At 31.6% G+C, this 25209-nt stretch overlaps 2 protein-coding genes across 8 annotated transcripts in view; one reads left to right on the top strand and one right to left on the bottom strand.

Annotated features, from left to right (window-relative positions):
• Positions 1-25209, bottom strand: part of LOC103570427 (autophagy-related protein 16-1) — a 182768-nt gene that overhangs the window by 141537 nt on the left and 16022 nt on the right. The gene's annotated exons all lie outside the window — the stretch shown is intronic.
• Positions 1-25209, top strand: part of LOC103570426 (uncharacterized) — a 123705-nt gene that overhangs the window by 91639 nt on the left and 6857 nt on the right. For both annotated transcript variants that reach the window (XM_008548159.2, XM_008548158.3), the window contains 2 exons: positions 22669-23005; positions 23511-24176. In XM_008548159.2, the coding sequence (XP_008546381.1) occupies positions 22669-23005; positions 23511-24176 (1003 nt within the window). The remainder of the gene's footprint in view (positions 1-22668; positions 23006-23510; positions 24177-25209) is intronic.

Genomic DNA, 25209 nt, shown 5'->3' with positions numbered 1-25209 from the left:
TGTGTAAGAGTATAAGTCAAAAACCTGAATGTACATTTATATTTGTATGGCATTGAGATATGTCACGGGCTCACGAGTTTACGGGTCTGAGATGTCTAGCAAGTAGCAAAAGGTCACGGGTCTAGTCGGTCATGACGACCTACATCATTTCAATGCTGTTTTGAGTCACTCCAGGCTCGAGATACATTTCCGACTAGTTATTACTTTTGATTGATAGATACGAAGAGTCGAGAGGAATTATGTCTTTATTTTTTATAGAGTTAAATTTATTATTTTTGGGACTGGGACAAAATCGTTGGAGATATCAATATATTTATCGAGACTTATTTTTATAATTTATTTGTCGGGAACTTGGAATTTAATTTACGGCTAAACTATTTAATTTAGTTAAAAACTTGTGAGATTTTTTTGTAGAGCATTAAATTTACTGTAGAAAAGTATTCGGCCATCTTAACGAATTTTTACAAATTAATTTATTAATATAATTCCAAACTTTAAATTCAAAATTACAGAAAAGAAATTTTGATCGATTTCTTTTGAAAATTGTGACAAAATAGTCAGACACGATCAAATTATCTCATATCTTATTGATTCAGAACATAATTCTCTACAAATAAAGTCCTTACAAATTGACTTCCATCTCAAGCCATTAAGCTGCAATGATTTGAAGCTTTCAAATTACCCAACTCACAAATAGAGAAAAAAAAGTAAGCGAAAATCAGCGACAGTTCGGGCGTCCCATCGATCTATCAGTAACAATATAATGCATTACGTAACAATGAGTGCATGGGAGCATGAAAGTCGGTGTTGAGCGTGTAACAGGAGCCAGCGATTCTTCGTATCCTCGGCCTCTAACTTGACTACTCTGCAGATATACAGTACGAACTATACACAACTCTTGAGGATTGCGCCGACCAACGATCGCATTAACATTCTATGGGAACGGTATTTCTTCCATGCAAGGTGGCTGGCTGACAAGCCTCTTGCTCTTTCTACCCAGTCTCATTCTCCAGTTCTACAGCACTACACTCTCCACTACTACCACCATCACCATCATCATCATCATCATCATCATCCTATACACTGTATCCTCATGTTCATCCAGGCTTAGCTTTTGCGTTAACCGTTTTTCCACAAAGCGCACAAGAGCGCTCGTTATAGATGTACATCTACTATACGAGATGCTTCAAGTGATCATACGCCCCACAACTTACCCATCTATACCTTTTTTTTAAATCTTTTATTATAACCGCAAACATGCATCCAAGATACAGACATACTCACACAGACACTTACACTTACTAGGAAGATCAAAAGCTTATTTGAAAGCTCAATCAATTTTAAAAATAAAAATAAAAATAAAAAAAGAAAGATAATAAATTCCATCAGCAGGATGAAGGATTTGATGTAAAATCTAAACAAAATATTTATCGGAATAAAAAGTTGGGTATTTAAATGGAATGAATTAGTATCCGTCGGATGAATAAAGCAGAGTGAATGATAGCCAGTAGGAAATATAAAATAAGTTGGAGGATTGGATTGAATAGGATTGAATTGAGTGAGGGATTGAGGAGTGATGGATTGATGATTGCTACACACACGGTGTGTCGTGATGACGGTATAACTTAGACTGGCATTTATCGATGTCCTTACCAACTACTACAACCGCTGTTGTTCCAACCCAGAACATAGAAGTTAGGACATAAGACAGAGGACAGAGGACAGAGGACAGAGGACAGAGGACACAGAACTTAAGACACAGGTTAGCAAGCTCATCACTGTGGGAAATCGAGTGTTGCGGAAAGTAGGAAGTAGAGGCTGAGAGTGACCCCGAGACCTAAGACTCTCAGGTACACGAACTGTTTATTCCGAGGGTTGTCAACTGAGTTTGTTAACTCGTAATGAGTTTATTGTTTGGAGTTTTATTGTTATTAAGCCGGCAAACCGGAATTAATTACAAAGCGTTATAATAAGATCGCAGTTTAATGAGCAAGGCATCAATGAAGAGGTAAGCTCTGATCAGGTTCGACCGTGAGATAGAGCTCGCGTCTTGCTGTGTGAGGGTTTGAGATACGTGTGAAGCCAGGCGCGAGATCAGCCAAGGCAATAAGCCAACAAAGCCCTTCTAACTGGCAATAAGAGCAACAAGAGGGAAAGCAAGAACGAGAGAGAAAGAGCTAAAGTGAAGATAATAAGAACAAGAATCAAGTTGATTCAAGTTGGTACGGTGAATCCATCTTTAAAATGGCTCGCCGCAAACCTCTTTGCTAGCCAAGTTAGAAACATGTTGCTATTTTAATCACGATACCGAGATTCTCATTATTTTACTACTTACATTAGTTGGTGGTTTTCTGGTCCCTTCCTTCCCTTACCTGCATTATATGCATTAACATTATCCGAGTCATCTATAACTTGAATAGCTTGTTACATGCAGATACAGTGGACGAGATAGGTCGGAAACAACCGAGAGCTTCCCGGAATAAAAAGGACAATGTGAAAATTTTCTTAAAGCAATCTCGAGACTGCTCTACGCGTTCATCAATCCTGACCCTCGTATTTCAAGCAGCTCCTTTGGAACCCTGGCTCGAGGATTCTCGGTGATGGTAATGGTGAGAGTGAGGATAAGAGGGGTAAGGGTGCGCAGAGATAGTCGCAGTCGTCCAAATGGGGTTACTTGTTCCTTGTTCGGTTTACTTTTTCCGGTCTCTCGTACACTCTAGGGCACTCTGAGGCACTTACCATTAAGAGCACTGTCCGCGACAACGGCACATCCAATTATAAGTACGAAATTCATTGTTCCTGGTACTCTACAGTACTTAGACTCTTGGTTCTACGATGCTATTCTCACTCCCTGTTCACTCTCTGTTCAACCCCCGGCTGGTTACTGGCATTACTGCCTGAAACCTTACAGTCGCATCGGACGGCTTGAATCGGTGCCAGCTATTTTAACCCCGGGAATTTGTCATGAAAGCGCTCACGGCGCCAAAAATTCTATGATTACTGCTATATAACATTCTTGGGGTTTAAAGCTAAGTATTTTGTCCATAAGTGCACATTATCATTTTCGTATAGACGTACGATATTTTTATATTTGTATATATATATATATATGTAAAAATAATGTACGGTGTGTTTATACTATAAGCCGCGCTGAGAAACATCAACAGAGGAATTTAAAACGTTGCCGAGGGAAAAGGTTTTGAGGTTGTAGATTATCGTCCTTCGGAGTAGTGCGTAAACGATTTAAGTATTTTAACCAACCTGTACTCGAGGGTTAAGTAAAGAGGCAAAAGAAAGAGTGAAAAGATTTCAGGCAGGAGTAACAAGACTAAGACCAATATCAACCGCCAGACTGAGGAAGAGGAACAAGAAAAAGAAGCAAAACATAGGACGGCGTCCTCGCGGTTTATATCAGATCCCGTGATGAACGTACGTGACTCAACTTTGTTTCAAAGCCACTGAGAAGGGCACTATTTGCATTATTCCCCCTTATACCAAGTAAAACTATCCTCAGGTTGGTTTACAGGCTGCACATACGCTCGGCTGGTTGGCGAGCCAAAGCGCAAGAACGACCACGCTAAATTACCATGGTTCAGCGATATCGCTACGAACCAGAGATCCTAAGTAGGTGCAGCTTGTAACACACACTCGCGATCCAAACCAACAGCACGTAAGACCGATCACCGTACCAAGGCATCAACCCGCAATACTATTTCTCTTGCTACTGATTATTTATCCGCTTCTACGCTTGTTAATTCTTGTTCAGAATTACTGTTTTCTTAAGATCAAGACCAAGATCAAAGAGAAGGAGACTACTGAAGAAGCTCTTTATTTATTTCGGCAAAATTTCTTTTCATCTAATGCGTCTTTTCTCTATCCTGTATCCTGCATCCGGTTTATAACTATTAAAAAATATTTTATTGCTGGGACCGCAAGCGTATTCTCCAGCAGCGCAGTAAAAGTAGCTAGTGGTCGCGTGCAATGCGCCCGCACACAATGCTTATAAGGGATTGCTTCTGAGGATCGGGAGTAATGCTCAGGGGGGGGGAATACTGGTTTAAGAATAAGAATGAAGAATATTATGAATCGTGGTTAATTTCGCGAGGTCTATAACCTATTACATTATTTTCATTGTCTCATGGTTTCAATGCTTTTGTGGCTAAACTATTCAAGATACGTTATTTGTCATAATGACTAATTTTATAGAAAATTTAATTGTCTACATAAAAGGTATTGATAATTTTTATCATAACTGCAATAAAATCCTAAACCAGTTTAGAAAACGGTACCAGTTATAATGGAAGCAGCACAAGCTGGCAGGTTACTATACAAACTGAAGGACAGATGAATCCTCAAGCGTCTAATAGTTAAAGGTAACATGTACGGGCAATTAGGCCAGATGAGACAACATGAACTTCCACGTATTGCATTAAAGAGTTGATGTGACTGCTGGATCTGGATTTGTATGTTGTGTATGCCGACTAAAACAAAGCTTAAAGTTATACAAGAACGTAGCTCACACCCCCGACATCATTACGAGCTGGGATATCGAATCAACGAGTCTAATCCGGGTTCTTTTGCTCTTATCTTAAACAAGTCTTTATATAGAGTCTGCTAAGTGTTGAATCTAGCAACTATCTATCTATATATATATATATATATATGTTTAGCCATTTCACAGTATTAACACCCACGCTTTATAACTTGTGCTTATACTTACTAGTCGTGTATAAACAAACTTTATGCCTGTAGTCTACGGGATCCTGAGATCTCTCTACATGACAAGTTTCTTGTCGAGTTTACTGTCTATTCGAAAGATAAATAATGATAAACGTATAGTTTATTTGGTTTAAATGTCGAGCGAATAACACTAGATTCAGACACTAGACACTACAGACTATACATACTAGAGACTAGAGACGACATTGTAAACAATGATTCATGAATAGTGTCGCTTATTGTTGATAGAGAGTAAGCTTGCCACTCGCGAATTGTTCCGAGATTATTGTCATGATTATGGTTATTATTATCACGAGAATAGAGGACAATATGCAGTGGCATGAAGGCTATTTGGTCTATGGCATGCATACCTCGCGAGGACAATAATCGCGCGGAGATGGACTTGAGCTGACCACTGGATTTAGGGTAAGTGCTGTGGCCCGAGCTACAGAGCTGCAGAGCTACAGAGCTAAAAGCGGAAAATTAAAATGCTCTTTCCGAGCTAGAATTAAATCCAAGAGCTAATGTACACTTTTTAGGGAGAGTTGTTACTAAAAGGTTTTTTAATGTCAAGTTTCGGAACTCTGGATGAGATTCTGGAGATGGAAAAAATTTTTTTGATTATTTTTTTTTAAGAAATTCAATTCTTTATAAAAAATATATATAATGTTTTTCTCGTAATTTTGACAGTTGAACCAAAAGTATAATTTTAAGTAATAAGTATGAAAAGTGGCGGGAATGATAATTAAAAATTACCGTTTTATTGAAAATATGAAAATTTTTGTGATAAATTAAAAATAATTAAAATAATATAATAAAAACATAATAAATCCCTTTATATCAGAAAATAGATTTTTACTCTCAGGCTGAACGATTTTAAAACAAAAAATCCCATTAACACACTTTCCTTTGTTCTCGAAACTCAACATTTTCCTCCTCCATCTTTTGTAGCTCTGAATGTAACATAAAAGCTAAAGAAATAAAGGGTGAAAAGGTATTAAGATTTCACAGTCAGTGTGAAAAAAATGTGAAAGGGAAAAAATATATATATTTTAGAATATTTGAATATTTCAAGAGCGGCAAGTGCAAGTTGGGTTAACGAACGAGCATCACGAGTGGAGCCAGAACCATATTGAGATAAAGCAGTACCGCGGAAAGGTGGTTGCAAAAAGCCCAGTCTGGTCTGTAAAGTAAAGAAAAAAAAAAAAAAAATAAAATTTCTCCCATGCACGAAAGGGAATATGCTTTCGCGCGAATTAGCTCTCAGAACTCTACCACTGTTATGTAGTACCAGCATTACTGCCCACTAAAATAACCAGTAATGTAAAACCGGGATGTAAATCCACTCGAACTCGCGATTTATTTTTTAGGTTACGCGTATTTGAATAGCGGTCATTGCCCAGGAAAAAAGTTTAAGACTACTACTAGTAAAGTATAGTACCAGACAAGAGTCCAGGAAAATGCTAAGGAAAGCTAAAATGAATAGGGCGAAAGAGTTTGCCAACTCGTTGAACGAAAAACTTAGTCCTAAGAATATTTCGCTATAGCGACTACCGACTGCTCTATGCAAAAATGTCATTGGGTACCTGGATTTAAAAGTTTCTGATTCGTTTGCTCCTTCGTTTCACCCATTACTACAAACTGTATTGCTTTAACCTACTTCTGGACTAAACTATGTTCAAATGCAGTTACTATTTTTAAATTAAAGAAATTAATTATGCTTGATTACTTTATTGCGCTCGAAATTATAGTTAAAATGTGTATTTACTTGTAATTTAAAGTGGAGGCAAACTAGTCAATTTACGAAACAAATAATGAGGATATTTTTTATAGAAAATTTAATTTCTGACAAAATTATTTGTTATAATATTTCCCTTATCTCCAATATTTAACTCACAATTTTAAATTAAAAATTTTTTCCTTTGCAGTCTTAATCTACTTTTTTTTCCTGAGTTCATTAATTATTTGTAATTAAGATTGAAATAAAACTACTGATTTTATGGAAAAAATTGTTGAAACCTCTTTTGTGTAAAGTAACATTTTTTACAAAAAAAAGGTCTTTTTAACTTTTTACTTAAAACCCATAATTTAAATTTAAAATTGTCTATAGAAGTGGGGAATTTATGAGTAAAAATTATTCACACATCTCATGAAATTTTTAGAATCTCATACAGAAATAGTAAAGCGGCCATTTTGTCGCTTTTAGTAAATTTAAAAAAATTGAGAGCATGTTATAACCAGAGGACATAAATTCGTATCTATAAATTCATTAAAGGATATTTTTATTCGTAAAAATAAATGGAATAGCTGAAATGAATGAATAGTAAAGTAAAATGGTAATAGATTATACTTGAGAAATTTAAACAGGCGCCACTTCATCCATGAACAAGTACTATGTCACCAAAAATCTCTAGTATTTAGTGGGCAGACTGCCAAGTTAGTCGTGAAATTAAGCGCTAAGTTAAGTACAGATAAAAATAATATATTTTTAAGACTACCGACTGTTTGTCATTCACTTTTCGAAACTAATTCTATTTAAAAATTTTTTTTTGTTTTTTTTAATTACAAAAAAATGCCTTCTGGCAGTTAGAATGCAAGGGAATTTCTTTACAGATGTTATAAAAAATTTTGTAAATTCATAATTAATAAAATGTATATTTTCAAATAATGACGCAGCAGTGAGATTGAAAAATTATTTTATCAACTACAAAATAAAGCTAACGGAATTAAATTATAATGAGAAATGCATAAGTTATCCAAAATTAAAACCATGTTTAGTCATTTTCTTGACTTTGTTCAAACTTTTGATGTTATCAATTTATTGGAAGAAATAGTAGTCAAAACATAAAATTTAAGGATAAAAATTGAACCTCATTCAATGAGCTTCAAGATACGTTTAATATTGATTGTCTATGAGCTTTAGTTCTAAAAGATGAACTTTAACAGCGAAAAACTTATTTTTGCGAAAAATCGCGAAAATTTAAAACAACGATAACTTCTAATCGACCGATTCAGTGTATCTTCGAACTTGATCAAGATATTCACCTATAAGTCTAGGAAATTTCATTAAGATACGATGAGAATTATGAGCGTTATGCTGGCGAAAAGGGCAGTTATATTGCATAAATTTTCAAACCGATTGTATTTTTAGAACCTACTTGACTAGTTATGACAAATATAATAGCTAGAATTCCATTAAATTACATAACAATAAATAAAATAAATGGATTGCTGTTACTTGATTAATTTTATCAAGTTTCGTTATTTTAACATGTGATACTTGGACCTAAAGAATTTGTATCAAATTTTGCTAAGGAAGTCAAAATATAATTGACGAAATGACCAAATAATTAATCATTTAATTCTTTTACCCAACCGTCAAAATTCCTAAGATAAGTAATTATTCAGCAATAATTAAATTTCTATAAATTCTATGAAAAAATTTTCATGAGGCATAAAAAAAATTTTTGCATCAAGAAATTATTTCTTTCTGTATACGAACTCTGTTTTATTAATTTATCATGCCAGGATTTCGAAGCCTCTATATAGGTTACCTGCGGTTATTCTTACCCGACCGTTTCAATCATATACGTATATATATACGTGTATATATACGTAGATAATATATTGACTAGTTTTTTATACCAGTAGTGTATTAACATTTAAGTTTCCGTATAATAAGGATGTAACATTACCTGGCAAAGTTGACAGCTTGTTTGAACGACGTTTAAATATAATTTATCATTTTGTAAAATAAAATATATCACTTACCTGAAACATAAAAAAAAATAAATGATATTAATAAATAATTATTATCATCAATAGATATAAATACATAAAATAATATTTATCCTTGACCATAAATCCTGTTTTATTAATATAAGATAGATACAGAAATAGATTCAGCAAACCGTTGCAATATTGCGTGACGAATATTCTAGTCTTATTATAAAATGAACTGTATAATAAAGATAGATAATGACCCATTACGTCCGATACCGTATGTATAGATATCTATAAGTTTATATATTTGTTTAGGTGTTATTTATTATTTACTTGAAAGTTGTGATAAATATCTTTGTAAACAAAAGCAAAGAAATTTAAATAGAGGAAAAAGTTGTAGGAAGTTTTGTCGTCAATAAAAAGATACTAATTATTTTTTAGTAAAATCGATGGTTTAGTTATAATTTTAATTAGAGTGGGAAAAAATTTGAGAGCTATATTTTAAAGAAAATTATGAGTTCAATATTTGAAATAGAGTAAAAATTATAATAAACAATTTTGTAGGAAATTAAATTTTCTATGAAAAATTTTGTGATTCACACGCTAGCTATTCGGACACTCGACAGTTTTGCTGATCCATTTTAAAATTAGAATATCGATGGTATTGTCAAATATGTCCACTTGACACTTTCAATTTGATAAATATAAAAATAAAATTTGTTTTTTTATTAAAAATGTGTCTGTTTGATGCATTGGTTGAGTTTGTCCGATGTAAAAATGAGTATCAATATGTTATGGGTTTGAAATAGCTAAGAAAATAAAATAAAGGACCAAGAAAATAGAGTATAAAGGAATGAGCTGAGGAGAGCTGAGTTGAGTTAAGTTGAATCGAGTCGGGAGCTGTGGGGAGTAGGCGACTGGGGAATCAGACGCGTTTTTCATTTATTTTCCGATCGAACGCTCGACATATGTATTTTCCGAAGGATATTTTCCGCTAGGACAAAACTTTGTACTACGCCGGCGGTGGTGCACGGGGTTAAAGTCTTGGCTAGAGAATCTAACGGGGACCGCGGGGACAAAATAAAAAAAATAATAATAACAATAATAATAATAATATATACATATATATAAAACAAAGAAAATATGAGGAAATATGTAAGCAATATTTTTATGTTTTTGTGGTTTTCTTCAGTAGTAAAACAATTCCTTTGAGAACACCTTATTTAATGTCGTTGTTTTTCTTTTTATTCTTTTTCCGTTGGTTTTATTATTTTTTCAATTGTTTTTAAATTTGTCTTTGATGCAATTACAGTTCAGCCAAAATAGTCATTGTGAAATATTTTTTTAAGGTAAAAATAAATAAAACGGAAATTTAAAAAAAATTGAAGATAAAATGGATAGAGTAAAAAAATTAAGTTGGGGGTAAAATGAACAGGGTAGAAAAATTTATTTATGGGGGTAAAACAGAGAGTAAATAAATTTTTTATATGATTAAAGTAATTTCAAAGTAAATAAATGATTTAACATATGTAAATATGAAATAAATAGAAATATAAGTTAGGTAAATGTCGAGCTGTAAAATATAGGATATATCGTAGACTAGAGTCTACTAGACCATTAAAACAACCCATTAGAAAGCCAAACATGAGATAACGAACATTAGCCACACAGCGGCTACCACATTAGCTACACAAACGACACGGAAATCTGTTTCACGATGTACTTACACCAACAACAAATAAAAGACCCTTTTTTTGTTTTATTCAGATAACACTTCAGTTTAATTCATGAACTGAATTTAAATAATTTTTCCAAGTTTATGAAATATTAATAAAAAGAAAATAAAATTACTTAAAATATCACTTTGACAAATATCCAAATTACTGACTTGGCATTTGCGCTTATGTGTCATAAAAGCTAAGTAGCTCATTTAATTATTCAACTAATTGCGCAAATATTTTTTTTTTACTTCAATTGTACTTGGAGTTACGCCATCATTACTCGAGTTATTATTTTATTATTTAATTCAAATTTTTATTTATTTATTAATTAAAAAAAAAAAAAAAACAAAAGCCATTCGGCGACCGCAAAGAGGTAAATTTCTCGTTGTTGATGTATTTAATTGTTTTCAACCTTTCCAATAAAAATTAACTAAAAAAACAAATTTTTTTTATCATTTTGTATGAATTTCGAATGCATCGAAATATTTAAAAAAAAACAGTGCAAATATATGTGTATAACTATATATATATATATATATATATATATATATATATATATATATATATATATATATATATATATATATATATATATATATATATATATATATATATCAATTATGATAGGTTTTGACAAAATTTATGAAAAAATCCACCCTGAGAATATATACAATAGCCAATTTTCTAAGAAATCTACTAGAAAAAAAAAAAAAAGTTTACTTCGATCTCGCAGTTTTTAAAATAATTCATAAAAATTATTAGGTACCGTTCATAAAATAAGTCACGTAAAATTTTATCTTTTTAAATCGACCCCCCTTCATCACGCTATGTTATATTTTCTGCGATTCCCCTATCAATAGTATGTCACAAATGATAAAACCTGCCCTCCCATTATGTCATAAATATATACTTAGAAATATTTATATATATTTACAAATATGAACCAAATGACTTTCTATTGCAACTAAAAAATAGAATAAAAAAAAACCGAGGAAAAAATTTTCAATATTGTTGGATGAGCTGGGAATATCACGTTTCCCCAGACCCCCTGTCAAAGTAAGCGACACCCCCTCCACCCACGTAAGTGTAAACGTTCTTTATGAACAGCCAATTACTGAAAATGTAATTCTCTAGAATTTTATCTCAATTGAGTTTTATCATATCCCTGATAGTTTACCAACAATTTAAATGAAAATATTAATAAATTTTTAACCTGTCACAAAATCTCAATTTATTTTTTTTTCATAATAATAAAAAAAAAATATCTCGTATAAATTTAATTATTTTTTTTATCAATTTATAATTTATCAAAGAGATTTTTCCGTCAAATTAAAAATTCTCTACAGCGTATATAATATTAAAAATTAATTTTAATTTGCGTTTGACTCGTTTTAAAATAAATATTATTAAAAATATAATAAATACTGAGAGAAATTTTTACTTAAACAAACGTTACGTTGTAATTAATAAAAAATTTAATGGGATTCTATTTATTATTTATTCCCAGCAAATAAATTTCAATAAATTCCTCCAGTGGATTATTGATTGAAAAAAAAATATATATTTATATACATATATTTTTTTTTACCTTTCTTTAAATAATAATAATAAAAACATATTTTGTTAATAAAAATAAAAAAAAGTCGAGTATGTATATTTCAAAAGTAAAAAAAAAATATATGGAAGGTTGTATGGGTTTTGTTGTTAATTTAAACCCATCTCGACCTAGGAAGGTACTGGGGCGTTGATACAGACTCTGAAAAAACCGGATCTCTGAGCCGTACGCGTTCGGCATTGCCGGATTTTGGTGGTTTACAGTGTTACGTGCTACGGTTAACAGAAAAGGCCGAAGAGGATTTTAATCCTTTGATCCAAAACCAACTGTTATATATACATATATTTATATACAGATTATTTTAAACTTTTAAATATTTCACCTCTCGTGATGAATTTTTTTTTCATTTAAAAAAAAAAAAAAAAAAAAAAAAGGATTTTGGTGCCCATTCGATGCCAGTAAACTTTTTTTTTTTTTTTAAAAAAAAGCATTTTTATTTTATCTTTGATTACGAGTAAACTAGTAGACTTATTACTAAAACGACTTCATATTTTTTTATAAAGAATTCTCTATAAAAAAATATAAACAAATTAAAATTTTCTGTAACTGAAATTTTAAATTAAAATGACTTATATTAAATTTACATGGAAAGTAATAGAGACCTTTTTTAAGGAAATAAAATTTTGAATAATTTTGTTTTTGAGAATTTTTTGCCGTATCTTTGATTGCTGAGCCAAAAAAGTATTTATAGATAAAGATATAGTTTGCGTTAACAGATACTTGGAGACTATAAGGACCGCATGTACCACGGAAATGTAAATCGAAGGACGTTTAACCAAACAGCATGGTCTGTTGGGAGGCATTCGACACTAGACACTAGACACTAGGTACTGTACCATTGGTTTGGATACCAGACGTATGGATGGGATACGAACACTACAGAGTGCTAGTGGTTCAAGGGGCACCAAGCCCAAGCTGACTTAATGGCTATTCTCTTGATGCAATTTGTCTTGCTGCCCTAAATGTCCACTTTGGTCTCCGGACTCTGGACTCTAGGCTCTAGATTCTGGATTACGTGATTTTCTAAATCGTTAGTTAAACACTAATTTTATTATTTTTAACCTCTGACCGAAAAAAAAATCTTTGGCCTCATTTGAAAAAAAAAAAAAAAAATAAATAAATAAAAACACCCAACTCACTTGTAAAAAATTAAAAACCGCAATAACAATTCAAAGAATTAGATAAATAAATGATCTAAAAAGAATGTATAATTTCTTTACTAAGAATTAGAAATTCTGATTAATCCATTAGGGATACGATAAAAATGTATTAGAAGAAAATTATAGAGAATTAAATTGTCTATAAAAAAAGTGTAAGATGACTTTCGACGAAAGCCCGATAGTTATCTGAATAAAGAGGTTGCCGTGCAGGAAAAAATAAATAAAAAAATGCGAGACTATAATTTTCGAATAATTCCATTAGCTGGAAGTAGATGACAAAGAGGATAAATAAAAGTAAGCAAGAAGCTAAGTTGGCTATTAATTTGCATCGAGGCGCTAAGTATAGTGTGCAAAATAGTTGGTTAGCTGGTTCAGCCCGAGTGTTTACAGCATAGTCAGTGAGTGAGCCTGGTGGTATGCGGATTGTATCTTGGGGTCCAGTAATGGGACGAGCATCCGGTCTAATAAATTCACCGCTGGCACTCATCCTACTCCCTTAAAACTTTTATTATATTTTATTATCATTATCATGATCCTCTCTTCTCATTCTGCGATCGCGAATCTACCAAGATATTTAATCGAGAAGCATCCAAGCAAATTTTGAGCGATGAATGCCAAACTATAGTGTACGACAATGACAACAAGTAAGAGTAGACTGGAACCAGGATGAGAGTTTTAGCTTGAGCTGGAACTGGAGCTGGAGCTTGAGTATGATTGTAAGGGAGGCTGGAACGTAATAAGGAAAGTTTAAGCGCGGTCGACTCACTGTCCTCGGCGTGCCAGTGATGTCGTCGGGTTTTTGCTGACAAACGTTAATTGCGTTCCACTTGAGCGCGTGGATTCGTCGAAAAAGAGTTGAGGGAGTTTTACTCAACTCAACTCAGCTCAACTCACTCACTCACTCACTCACTCACTCACTCACTCACTGGTAGGTGGTAAGAAGAGACGGAATTGGAGACGAAGATGGAGATGGAGCTATGGATCCTTGTGGAAAATTCATAGAAAAAGCTCTGCTCTGTAAAATTTAATTAGCGAACCTGGGATCTATATACGTACATTGTTGGATAGAAGTGCTTTTCATAGTTATCGTATTCATGCTCTGTTGAAATACCAACCAAATACCTCGGATTTCAATCTGACAGATTTTAATCTGTTAAGTTTTAAGGGTTATTAAAATTGTTATTAATATTATATGATAATGCCGGTGTAAAACTGTGCTTTATTACTAATTTAATTATATACATATATCTATACCAAAAATAGACATACTTTAAATTAATATGACTTTATTATAATAATAATCGTTAAATAAATATTCTGGATAAAATATTGGAGATACGAAAAAATTTATCAGAAACAAATTTATAGGAAATTAAATTTTCTAAAAAAAAGGTCCTTATGTATTTTTACATTAACTCAATAATTCAGACCCCAGGAAGTAAAAAAGATTAATCTGAACCGTAATAAAAATTTAATAAAAAGTATATCATATAAAAAAAAATAATTTAGCTCATAAATTTATTCATCACTAAGTGTATGATTTTATTTAAATAAAATAAAAAAAGATAAATAAATATATTCTGGTATATTTACAGTATCACCGAGTTTTATAAATTCAATGTAGATACATAAAACACTTGTAAATATTTATGAGAAAATAATGGGTGGGATAATATCGTCGAATATGTCGGATCGACCGCAAATAACCTGTAAATAGATGGGATACTGATGCCGGTACCAATATCCACACACATACACACACTCTTGTATGCTAACACACTGGCGTAGGGAAATATCGAGATACAGAATACGTGAGAATGTGTGCTGTTATAAAGGACATAGGTTGGGACTGGATACTGCGGGTGTGTTAGCCACGATGTAATTATACGATAAAGTTAATGTACGGTTGTCAGGGTAACCGGCGCTATAGTACCAGCTATGGATATGTAGCCTGTCTTTAGCTTCTGGTGGATGTTTAAGGTCTTGGTTTGCTGCAAGACTAGACAAGACAAGACTAGACTAGACTAGAGTAGAGAAGAGGAGAGAAGAGCAAACCAATGGAGATGTGTAACAGGTGCCAGTAAGTTTGTGAACACGATGTCATGTGTGCTATACCTTGGATTGGTTTCTAGTTCGAGAGGCAAACCTTAAAGTTAAAACCTAAAAGCTTAAATCTGTAGGTGAAGCTAAAAGCTCTCGCTAAGAGCTGGCTCGCGTCTCGTTGAGACGATAAGAACACATTTATTTTTAAATTTATCTAACCAAACGCTGGAGGTCGAAGGACATTGGTGTAAATAATTGATTAGAGTTTATCGCGATCACTTAATTTCCTGAGGTGAATGATAAATAAAATTGAATATTTACAGGATCGCCTAGAAGTATATACACTAAAAAATATTGTGTTAAAATTAACACAATCTGTGTGTTAGAAACGGTCCACACAACATTTGTGTTAAAATTTTAGCACAAAATTCGACTAATATGAGAAGTAACTTCAACACTTTTTAAATATTAATGGTGACACAAAAAAAATGTTTACTTGTAAATTTATTTTTATACCATAAATTATTTTTAGGTTATCAAAAGTGTCAACAATTATTAGTTAACATTGAACTATTTTGTGATAGTAAACATGATCTTAAAGTTAGCTGACAGCTAACAATTTTAGAATTTTTTATCAACAAATCAATTACGAAAACAAAAAAAAAATTTTAAATATAAATATGCGCATGTAGAAAAGTAAAAAAGCAACAGATGCAATTTTTTAAATATTTTTTTTTAAACTATACGAATCATGATCTTTGTCAACTTAATTTTTTTATGTCCAATTGAAAATAAATAAAATCAATGTTTCAAAAATAATAACTAACCAAGCAGAACTAATGCTTAATGGCGCTTCCCGCGTGAATAGAAGAAAGACATTTTTTTTTAAAACAATTCAACTGTCGCTTCAACACTTTTTTTGTATTGATTTTAAAGTAATACTTAATAAATGTTGATAATATCGATTTTTATACTAGGTAACACTTTCAAAGTGTTGAGTAGTAAATCGATTAAAAATTTTTAAGTAACACAGAATTGTGTTGATCCGACATAAAATAATCAACACAAAAAATTTAACACGGACCGTTTTTCATACAGATACACAATATTTTTTACTGTGTAAATGTAAATAATAAAGAATTAAATAATAAAATAGTTTGTTAATTTAGTTAGATAGTTAATCTTTTAGTAACGGTAGCTGATTGGAAATTAATTACTTGTATCGTGTAATCTGCATATGCAAATTGCCGAGTGGTTGAGAGCTCAGAGCATAAAGACTGGGTATGGGGGAGGACCAAAGCTTATGAAATGTCTCGAACGTGACAAGGTGGTAGGCTAAAATTATTTGACGATTTATTATTGTTATTAAGGTTATACTGAGTAAAAATATCTTGACAGGGTATGAATATTAATTTGTGTATTATGAATATATACGATGTATTATAGATAAATTAATTTGGTTAAGATACGAGAGTATAAAGAATAACTATAAAAAATTATAAATTCAAATGATCATATAATGAAGAGGAGATCAAATGTATATGAGCCTCTTGTCCGAACGCTGAATTGACTATAATACAGACAGTATAAAAATATATATAATTTACAGAACACACTGTAAGAAATCGGTTGTAAATTCGAAGGGATTACGAATATTATTTAAATTCGAGTTTACCCCGAACCGGAGTTTCGATATTAAAATAAACTATCCTTCGGACTAAATTTCACTCCGAGGGGATTAAATAAATGAACAGTCATCCGCTTCGCATTCGCTCTGCAAATTTTCTATTTACAGTGTATATATATTTAAATAAATATATAAAAAGTGACATACGCGCGAAACATAAGTTCTAGTCTTTTAAAATTTACGAGTTAATTTTTTCGATGTACATTATCTACGGATTGTTAAAGATGCAATTGACGATAATAAACACGTAATAAAAGTTTAAAAGGTATTAATTTGGTGTGACATTGACTAAGTATAAAGAGGAAGTGGTGGTCAGTTACGAAGCAAGCACACGAGTCCTGAGCTGCATCTTTTCTTCTTTTTATACTTTTTCTTCTTCTTCTTCTGCTTGTTCTTGTGTGTGTATTTTTTTTTTTTTCTGTTTTTATTTTTCTTATTCATGAATGCTAGAATGTGCTGCTAGTGCTGGTGCTAAGACTGGTGATGGTGTGCAGCACGGTAGCGCATGAGAGAAGCGATAAAGTTGTATCTATCTCCCTGTTATCTTTGTCGTAATTCCTGGGAGTCGTGTCGCGCGACGGCATGCGAGAATGGGTACGGTCAGTATATATATTTTAATGGTCACATTTCTGCGCGCAACCAGAGTTCTAGGACTCACTCACTCACTCACTCATTCTCTTACTCTATCTTTCTCTTGGTCTCTTACCTCAACAACCACTTCACTTTACCTCCGCGACTCAGGTCTTGCTCTTGCTCTTGGTCTTGGGTATTGGTCTTGATGTTAGTTTACCAACACCAACTGATCTTGGGTACACTAACATTAATACTAACTAAACGATGTACCAAGTTTTCTCGCGGTTCAAGTGTTCTGATTATACACTTCGTCAAGTTTATTTTATACATATATATATACATATTATTCAATTTATTGTAATTACATTATAATAAAATAAATATTTAAAATTCATTTAATTCAATTCAGAGTTCATAAAATAAATAAATTTCTGAATATTTATATTTTTTTTATTACAAAAATAAATATATATATATATATATATATATATATATATATATATATATATATATATATATATATATATATATATATATATATATATTAGACTGTCAGAAAAAAAAAATTATTTTTTATTTTAATTAAATGCAACTCAAAAGTTACTTTAATAAAAAAAAAATTCTCCCAAAATTTCAGCTCTATAGCTCGAAGATTGAGCTGGCGCGCGGGGGGTCTCTTTTCCCATGTAAAATACATTGAAAAAAATTTGTTTTTTCAATTTTGTAAATAATTATGTCAAAAAGTTTTTTTTCCGATTTTTGAATTCAGAAAACTTGTGGGAAATTGAATTCTACAAAAAATATCTCTTTTGTCATACGCTTAAAGTTGAAAGAAAAAAAGTTATGGGAGTCGAAACTTAGGGGGAGAAAGTCGAATTTTTAGGATGAAAAAATTTTTGTTATTTATTCGTTAACTAGCAGGATATTTTTTTTATTATTTTGCAATTAGAGTTCTTATAGATAATTGAATTATCTATGAAAATGGTACTTAGAGTAATTTTAATAGAGCTTAGACAAAGAAAGTTACAGAGCTGAGCTCTAAAGTTGAGAAAAATTTAATTATTTAGAAAAAATTTTGTATTATTTTGAAGGATGGAAAACCTAAAGAACATAAATAGATTTAGTTGAAATAAAAAATAGATTTTTCTTCTGACACAATCTAGTATGCATATTTAATAAATTGAATTTAAACCATTAATAAAAATTTTTTATTCGCTTGTCAACATTATTGTCCAGACAACTGACGTCCATCAAACATTGGCGTACACGATAAATGACCATTAAAATGTAGTATTCTCCTGTCATTTATTTTTAATGTCACAATATTCCACGTGATAAATTTTACATTTATTGACACCCATTTTAATTAACTTACTGAAAAATAAATAAATCACCATCGGTAATCAAATCTATTGTAACTGTCAATTAAATTTGAGCCAACAAGCTCACTTATATAAAGAAAATATATATCGCGTTACTAAAACCATAAGGGCGTATCTCAAAATATACGCCCTTTTGGTTCTGCAGAACCAAAAGGGCGTATAAAAAAACTTTTTTGCTTCAATCAATGTAAAAATGTTGACAACATTAGAATCTATTGAAAAAACGAAAGAAATTTTTTTTTTGTTTTACGCCTTTTTGGTTTTAAGAAAAAATTTTTTTAAAATCATAAGGGCGTATCATGTTTTTTCGATTTATTATCAATTATAGGTAAGAGTAAGAAAAAAAATTGCCAGCGTAATAAAAATTATCACTCCACAATTTAATTTATATGAACAAATATTTATTTAAGTGAAAAAACAAATAAAAAATAGAGAAAAAATAAATTCATCAGGGTATTAGTCCTATACCATCTCCATCGTCAGAATCATCTGTACCTAAGAGTATGAAAAAAATTTTTTTAATTTTTTTTAGAACATAACTTGACAATAATAAAAAAATTTATAAACTATTACCATCGCTGAAAATTAATCTTTAATAATATTGATAATATTTTTGTGGGACGGTGCCTGATGCACAAAAATGATTTAGGTCATTAAACTTGCTTTGATATATTGGTATTCTAGAGCCATAACAATTCTCAAGAACAACGGTAATTGATTTTTGAAAATAAAAAGAAAAAAAAAACAGGAAACAGAAAATGAAACTTTGATTGAAAAATGAAAAAATGCACCTTTGAAAAATTGGACAATCTAAATGTGCATTTTTTTAATTTGATTAAATTAAATTTCACAGCACTCATAGAATTTAGAATTTTTTCGTTCCCGAATTATACATATTTTTTACATTAATTGTTGAATTAAAAAAATTGTGACAAACTTAAGATTCGATCAAAATTAAATAAAGAAATTTGGTTTTTTATTCAAATAAATATTTGTTCAGATAAATCAAGTTGTGGAGTGATAATTCTTATTACCCTTGCAATTTTTTTTCTTACTCTGACCTATAATTAATAATAAACCGAAAAAATAGGATACGCCCTTATGACTTTAAAAAAATTTTTGCTTAAAACCAAAAGGGCGTAAAACAAAAAAAAATTTTTTTTCGTTTTTTCCATAGATTTTAATGTTTTCAATATTTTTACATTGATTGGAGCAAAAAAAAAAAATTTTATACGCCCTTTTGGTTCTGCAGAACCAAAAGGGCGTATATTTTGAGATACGCCCTTTTGGTTTTAGTAACGCGATATATAGATAAAATATTAATTAATATTTAAAAATAATAAATATGTAAAATATATAAAAAGTTTACGATCGAACGATAATTGGCAATTTGCTAATGGATTGGGTTAAATAACCAATGAATAATTAAAGTCTGTGTATTACTGGCATTTCTTTAAACCCATAGCTCTAGTTCTACCTCTGGCTCTGGCTCTACCTCTATTTCTACCTCTACCTTTCCCTCTGCCTACAAATACAAGGGATTTACTACCACAAGTACAATCTACAACTCTACTAAACTCTTACTCAAGTTGAGGGGAAATAAAAGTAGGATACAACTCTTCGCTCGGTGATTCCTCTCTCAGTAGATATCAGGGACAACAGTTTTTCCCTTATAGTTTCCCTCTTATAACTTAGTATAAATCTCAAGGGAAATTTTAACCGTACTAGCAGATGTTAAAAGACCAACTTGGACTCTGTGACTTTTATTGTTTTTCTTTTATCTCTTTATAGTTACTTTTTATATATAGATTTTTTTTATCATTAAATTAAGTTTAAACCAATTTAATTCAATAAAGTTTAAAAAAAATTCAACTCCAATAAACAAGTTATTAATTTTTATTTCATGTCGGCTTATAAATTCAGTTTCTATTTCTCAGATAAATTTAGATTTTTTTTATTAATCGAACTCGAAATTAGAGGCCGGGGCACGACGGTCCTCCTAAGCCGCTAATTGAGCATCAGGTAAAAACTTTTTTTTATTTATCTCGAATTTTTCTAAAAAAAACTTGTTGATTTTCTCCGGCAAATTTTTTAGGGAATCCGTCGTGTCCCCGTCTATTTTAAATCGAGGATCATAAAATTTTAATATTTATTTTCAATTATACAATTTAAATTAAATCATCCGGGATATTAAAATTCAACTTATCGATTTAAAAAATTCGATCTTTAAGTTAATAAAAATTTTTAATTAGTTCAATAATATATTTCTTTTCAAAATTGTAAAAATATAATTATCCTTCAAATTAAATACACTGTAAAAAATTTGCGGAGTGAACAAGACGTGGATGACTTTTTATTTATTTACTCCCCTTCGAAGTGAATTTCACTCCGAAGGGGAGTTTCGGAAAAGATTCATTATAAAAAAAATTATTAATACATATTGAGTTCAGGTCTTTGATATATTGACATTTATATTATTATATTTTGATATATTTGATATTTATATTATTGAGTATAGAAATAATTACGAGCTCCTTTTTGGTATATTCACGCCAAATAATTTTTACTATAAATTTGAATAGCGCGCTACGCGCGCGCGTAAATTTCAACTAATACTGAATCGTGGCCCGTTTTTTGCGAGTTTCGACCTTTGACTAACTTCAAGACTTTCATCTATTTTATAATATAGGAAAAATTATAAGCTGCCTATAATAAAACTTTCACGAATATACCAAATATTCTCGTAAAAACTATGTCACTATAGCTATTCAATAATTTAATATTTTTACTATTCATTATATATATGAAATTATAATATAGTGAGTTACTAAAACATTTTATAAATTAAAATCATAACATTTTAAGTTTAATTATTAATATTTCAATTAATTATTTATTTACTGAAATAATTGTATTTCTAATTAATAGATGTTTCTATTAAATATAAATTTATTCAAATATTAAAACTCCGGACCGGAGTGAATGCGGATTTAAATAAAATCCGCGTCACTCCGAAATCATTCCAATTATAAAAAAATCCCGGCGGAGTAATTTTTTTTAAACTCCAGAACTCCGAGTAAAAGAGTGAATTCAGAAATAAAATTCTGATTCACTCTTGATTTTTTACAGCATATCAAATTAATAATCCAATAATTTTTACTTATTTATTACTCAAGAAAAAATATATATATATATTTTTTTTTTCATTGCAAATTTCTAAATTATAAAATAAGAATATAAAAAATGTATATTTAAGTAAATGCCTATTTCCTAAGAAACATAAGTTTTAAACAAATAGTATTTAATCTGTTGTACTAAAGTTATTACCCGCATTGTACGTGAATACATTCGTTGTTTATCAGTCACACAAGTTTATAAAGTTTATTGCATCTGAGTGAATGATACACTCACTCTACCCTCTATATTACTATTAAGATAGACTTTGATATAATATATACATCCAATATATACATATATGTATTTATTTATACTTGTACGTCGCACAAGAAACTTGTTTCAATGATAAATTAACATTAAGATTGATTACTCGAGAGGAAATACACGATATCGTGAATATATATTGTGTTTTATATCAATGGCATTAAATAATTAAATTGAACAGAGACTACACACGTAAGGAGTAAGGATGAATAGTAAAGATCAAAGTTCTCGTCGGGTATAACGAAAAAATTATTACGTGATTTGCTTGAGTATATCGAGATGCTGTATTATAATCTAGGAAGTTGCACCACTCTCTTAGTAGGATTTCTCTCGATAACCATGATCGATTTTTCTTATTCTTCAGCACAAGAGCAAACTCTTTGCTGACTATTACTGAGGATATATATTTATATATATCTATATAAATATAAAGATCGTACATATCGTGAGCTGGCACGCGACGGAAAGAGAGGAAAATAATACCCGGAGATTTACACTCAACACGCGATCTAAAACCAACTTAACGACTATTCTCATATTTTTTATTAGTCCAACACATTCCAGATAAATATAAACTAAATTAATTAATTTTTTTTTATTCCAGCTCTGCAAATTATGCAAACGCAACAAAAGTATGCGAGTTATCGGACATGGATCGTCTGACTATTGCCGGGTCAAGTGCATTCCAAACTTCAAAAGGATTTGATTACTTGGAGAATCACTGCGTTGATGAACCGGTTAAACTTTGTGAATTCAAGAAACTTACTGGTCGCATACTGAAAACAGTTGATTCTGTTCATCAAGACATTGCTACCTCTGATGAATGCCGTGAGTTGTGTCTCAATTCGCCCTTCCGGTGCCATTCTTACGATTATGGTGACACTGGTGACATGGTATGCCGACTGAGTCATCATGCACGTGCAACACTCTCTGATATCCAGGTAAAAATATAATATAATGTACGCGGAAAGAAAATTATGCGAAATTTTGCTATGAATTATGGGAATAGTTCCTATACCAATATGGGAACCATTCCCATAATATTATAGGAATGATTCCCATAATGGTATAGGAACTATTCCAATTGTATTATGGGAACCAATCCTATAATATTATGGGAATAGTTCTCATACTATTATGGGAACCATTTCTATAATGTTATGGGAAGTCTTCCTATAAATTATAGAAACCATTTCTATCATTAGAGGAATCATTCCTATAATGTTATGGGTATCACTCCCATAATTATAGAAACTATTCCTATAATTAGGGGAAACATTCTTATAATTATAGGAACTGCTCCCATAATTTGTGTTCGTAATTCCTATGATGGTATAGCAAAAAATTTCACCAAATTATGGGAACCGTTTCCATAATTTTCTTTCCGTGTAATATAAAAATTCAGTGGCTTATATCTGGACATTATTAAATTTAAACTAATTGTAGGAACCATATCTTGATGTACCGGAAGCCTCAACTTACGAACTGAGCTCATGCTACAACGTGACAATAGACTGCAGAGCTGGTGACATGGTGGCACGGATCCAAACAAGCAAACTCTTCAACGGCAAGGTTTACGCAAAGGGCTCGCCAAACTCGTGCGTCAAGGACATCAAAGGAGCACTTGAATTCGAGTTGCGTATGGCGTACGACGATCTCGAGTGCAATGTCAGATCACAGGGACTTGGTCGTTATCTAAATGACGTTGTGATCCAGCATCACGACACAATCGTGACCAGTTCGGACCTCGGATTGGCCGTCACCTGCCAGTACGATTTAACAAACAAAACGGTCTCCAACGAAGTCGACTTGGGTGTCCAAGGAGACATTACGCCAGCTCTATACGAAGAAGTTATAGTTGACTCACCCAATGTTGCGATGAAAATAACAGATCGTAATGGCAATGATGGTATGCCCTCCGCTGAAGTTGGCGATCCCCTGGCACTTAAGTTCGAGATACTGGATCCAAATAGCCCCTATGAAATATTTGTCCGCGAGCTCGTTGCCATGGACGGGGTTGACTCCAGCGAAATTGTCCTTATCGATGCTAATGGATGCCCCACAGACCACGTTATCATGGGACCCCTCTATAAGGCCACCACCAACGGCAAGGTCAGTTGCTTTATTTTCTTACCAATTATTTTATCATAACTATCATCATATAACCTGTACCTGTACCAGTACTAGTACCTCATTCTTTGTCTATCCATCTGCATATTTATCTCACATCCAAGGTAATACTACACTTATTATCAGCGCATGCTCTTCGTAAATGATGACAGTCAACAACTTGTCCAATACGACAATCATTCTCAGACCATTATTATTGTTATTATTGTTAATCGTTACTTCATCCTGGATGATCCAACCAGTCCACCAATCATTCACCGTTCTTAACTGCGCCATTTAAATTTATGTGCCTTCAACGATTTATACCCGGTTATATTATTCACTGATTCTCTGCAAATTTTTTTTTAATTAAAGTTACAAATTTATTACCAGGATATCCCAATAAACAAATCGCCAGATTTATTTTTTAAAAAAATTTTTTTAGTTTTACTTCAGAATTTAAATTATGTAGAAAGTCGGGTCAAATGTACCGTGTAAATATTGACTTTTATACTATAATAATTTAAGGTAAAATGGGTCGTTTAAATACAAATTTTTAAAAGATGATAGTTTTGAGTTTCGAGGTAAAATGGACCGTAATAATGAAACAATCCAATGTGTCCGTATTAGTATCGTCTATTCATTTATTATCTTTTTGTGTTAAATTTTATAGCCCGACAGAAATATAAACGGTAGGAAACGGCAGTGAAATGAAAGCGGTAGCTTTTCATCAGTTGGAATACCAAAATGACAAAGTATGCGTTCGGGAGTAGGGAGGGGGAGAGGGAGAGGAGGGATAGAGGGTGTATAGAGACAATCAAAAGTGGACAAAGAGTTAAACAAAGCAAATACACGGTCATAGATAGAGGGAAGAGACAAATAAAGGGTATTTTGCAGAACGATAAAATGTTATGCGTGGTAACGAGAACAGGAAGAAACATATGCAACTTGACATCGATAAAATACGCGTTAGTGTAAAGGTTACCGCGTTTTGGCCGTTAAAAATAACGAGGCAAGTTATTTTTATTAGCGGATA

This window comes from Microplitis demolitor, chromosome 4 (genome assembly GCF_026212275.2).
Source record: "Microplitis demolitor isolate Queensland-Clemson2020A chromosome 4, iyMicDemo2.1a, whole genome shotgun sequence".
Lineage (NCBI taxonomy): Eukaryota > Metazoa > Arthropoda > Insecta > Hymenoptera > Braconidae > Microplitis > Microplitis demolitor.
This window is presented reverse-complemented; position numbering and strand designations above follow the sequence as displayed.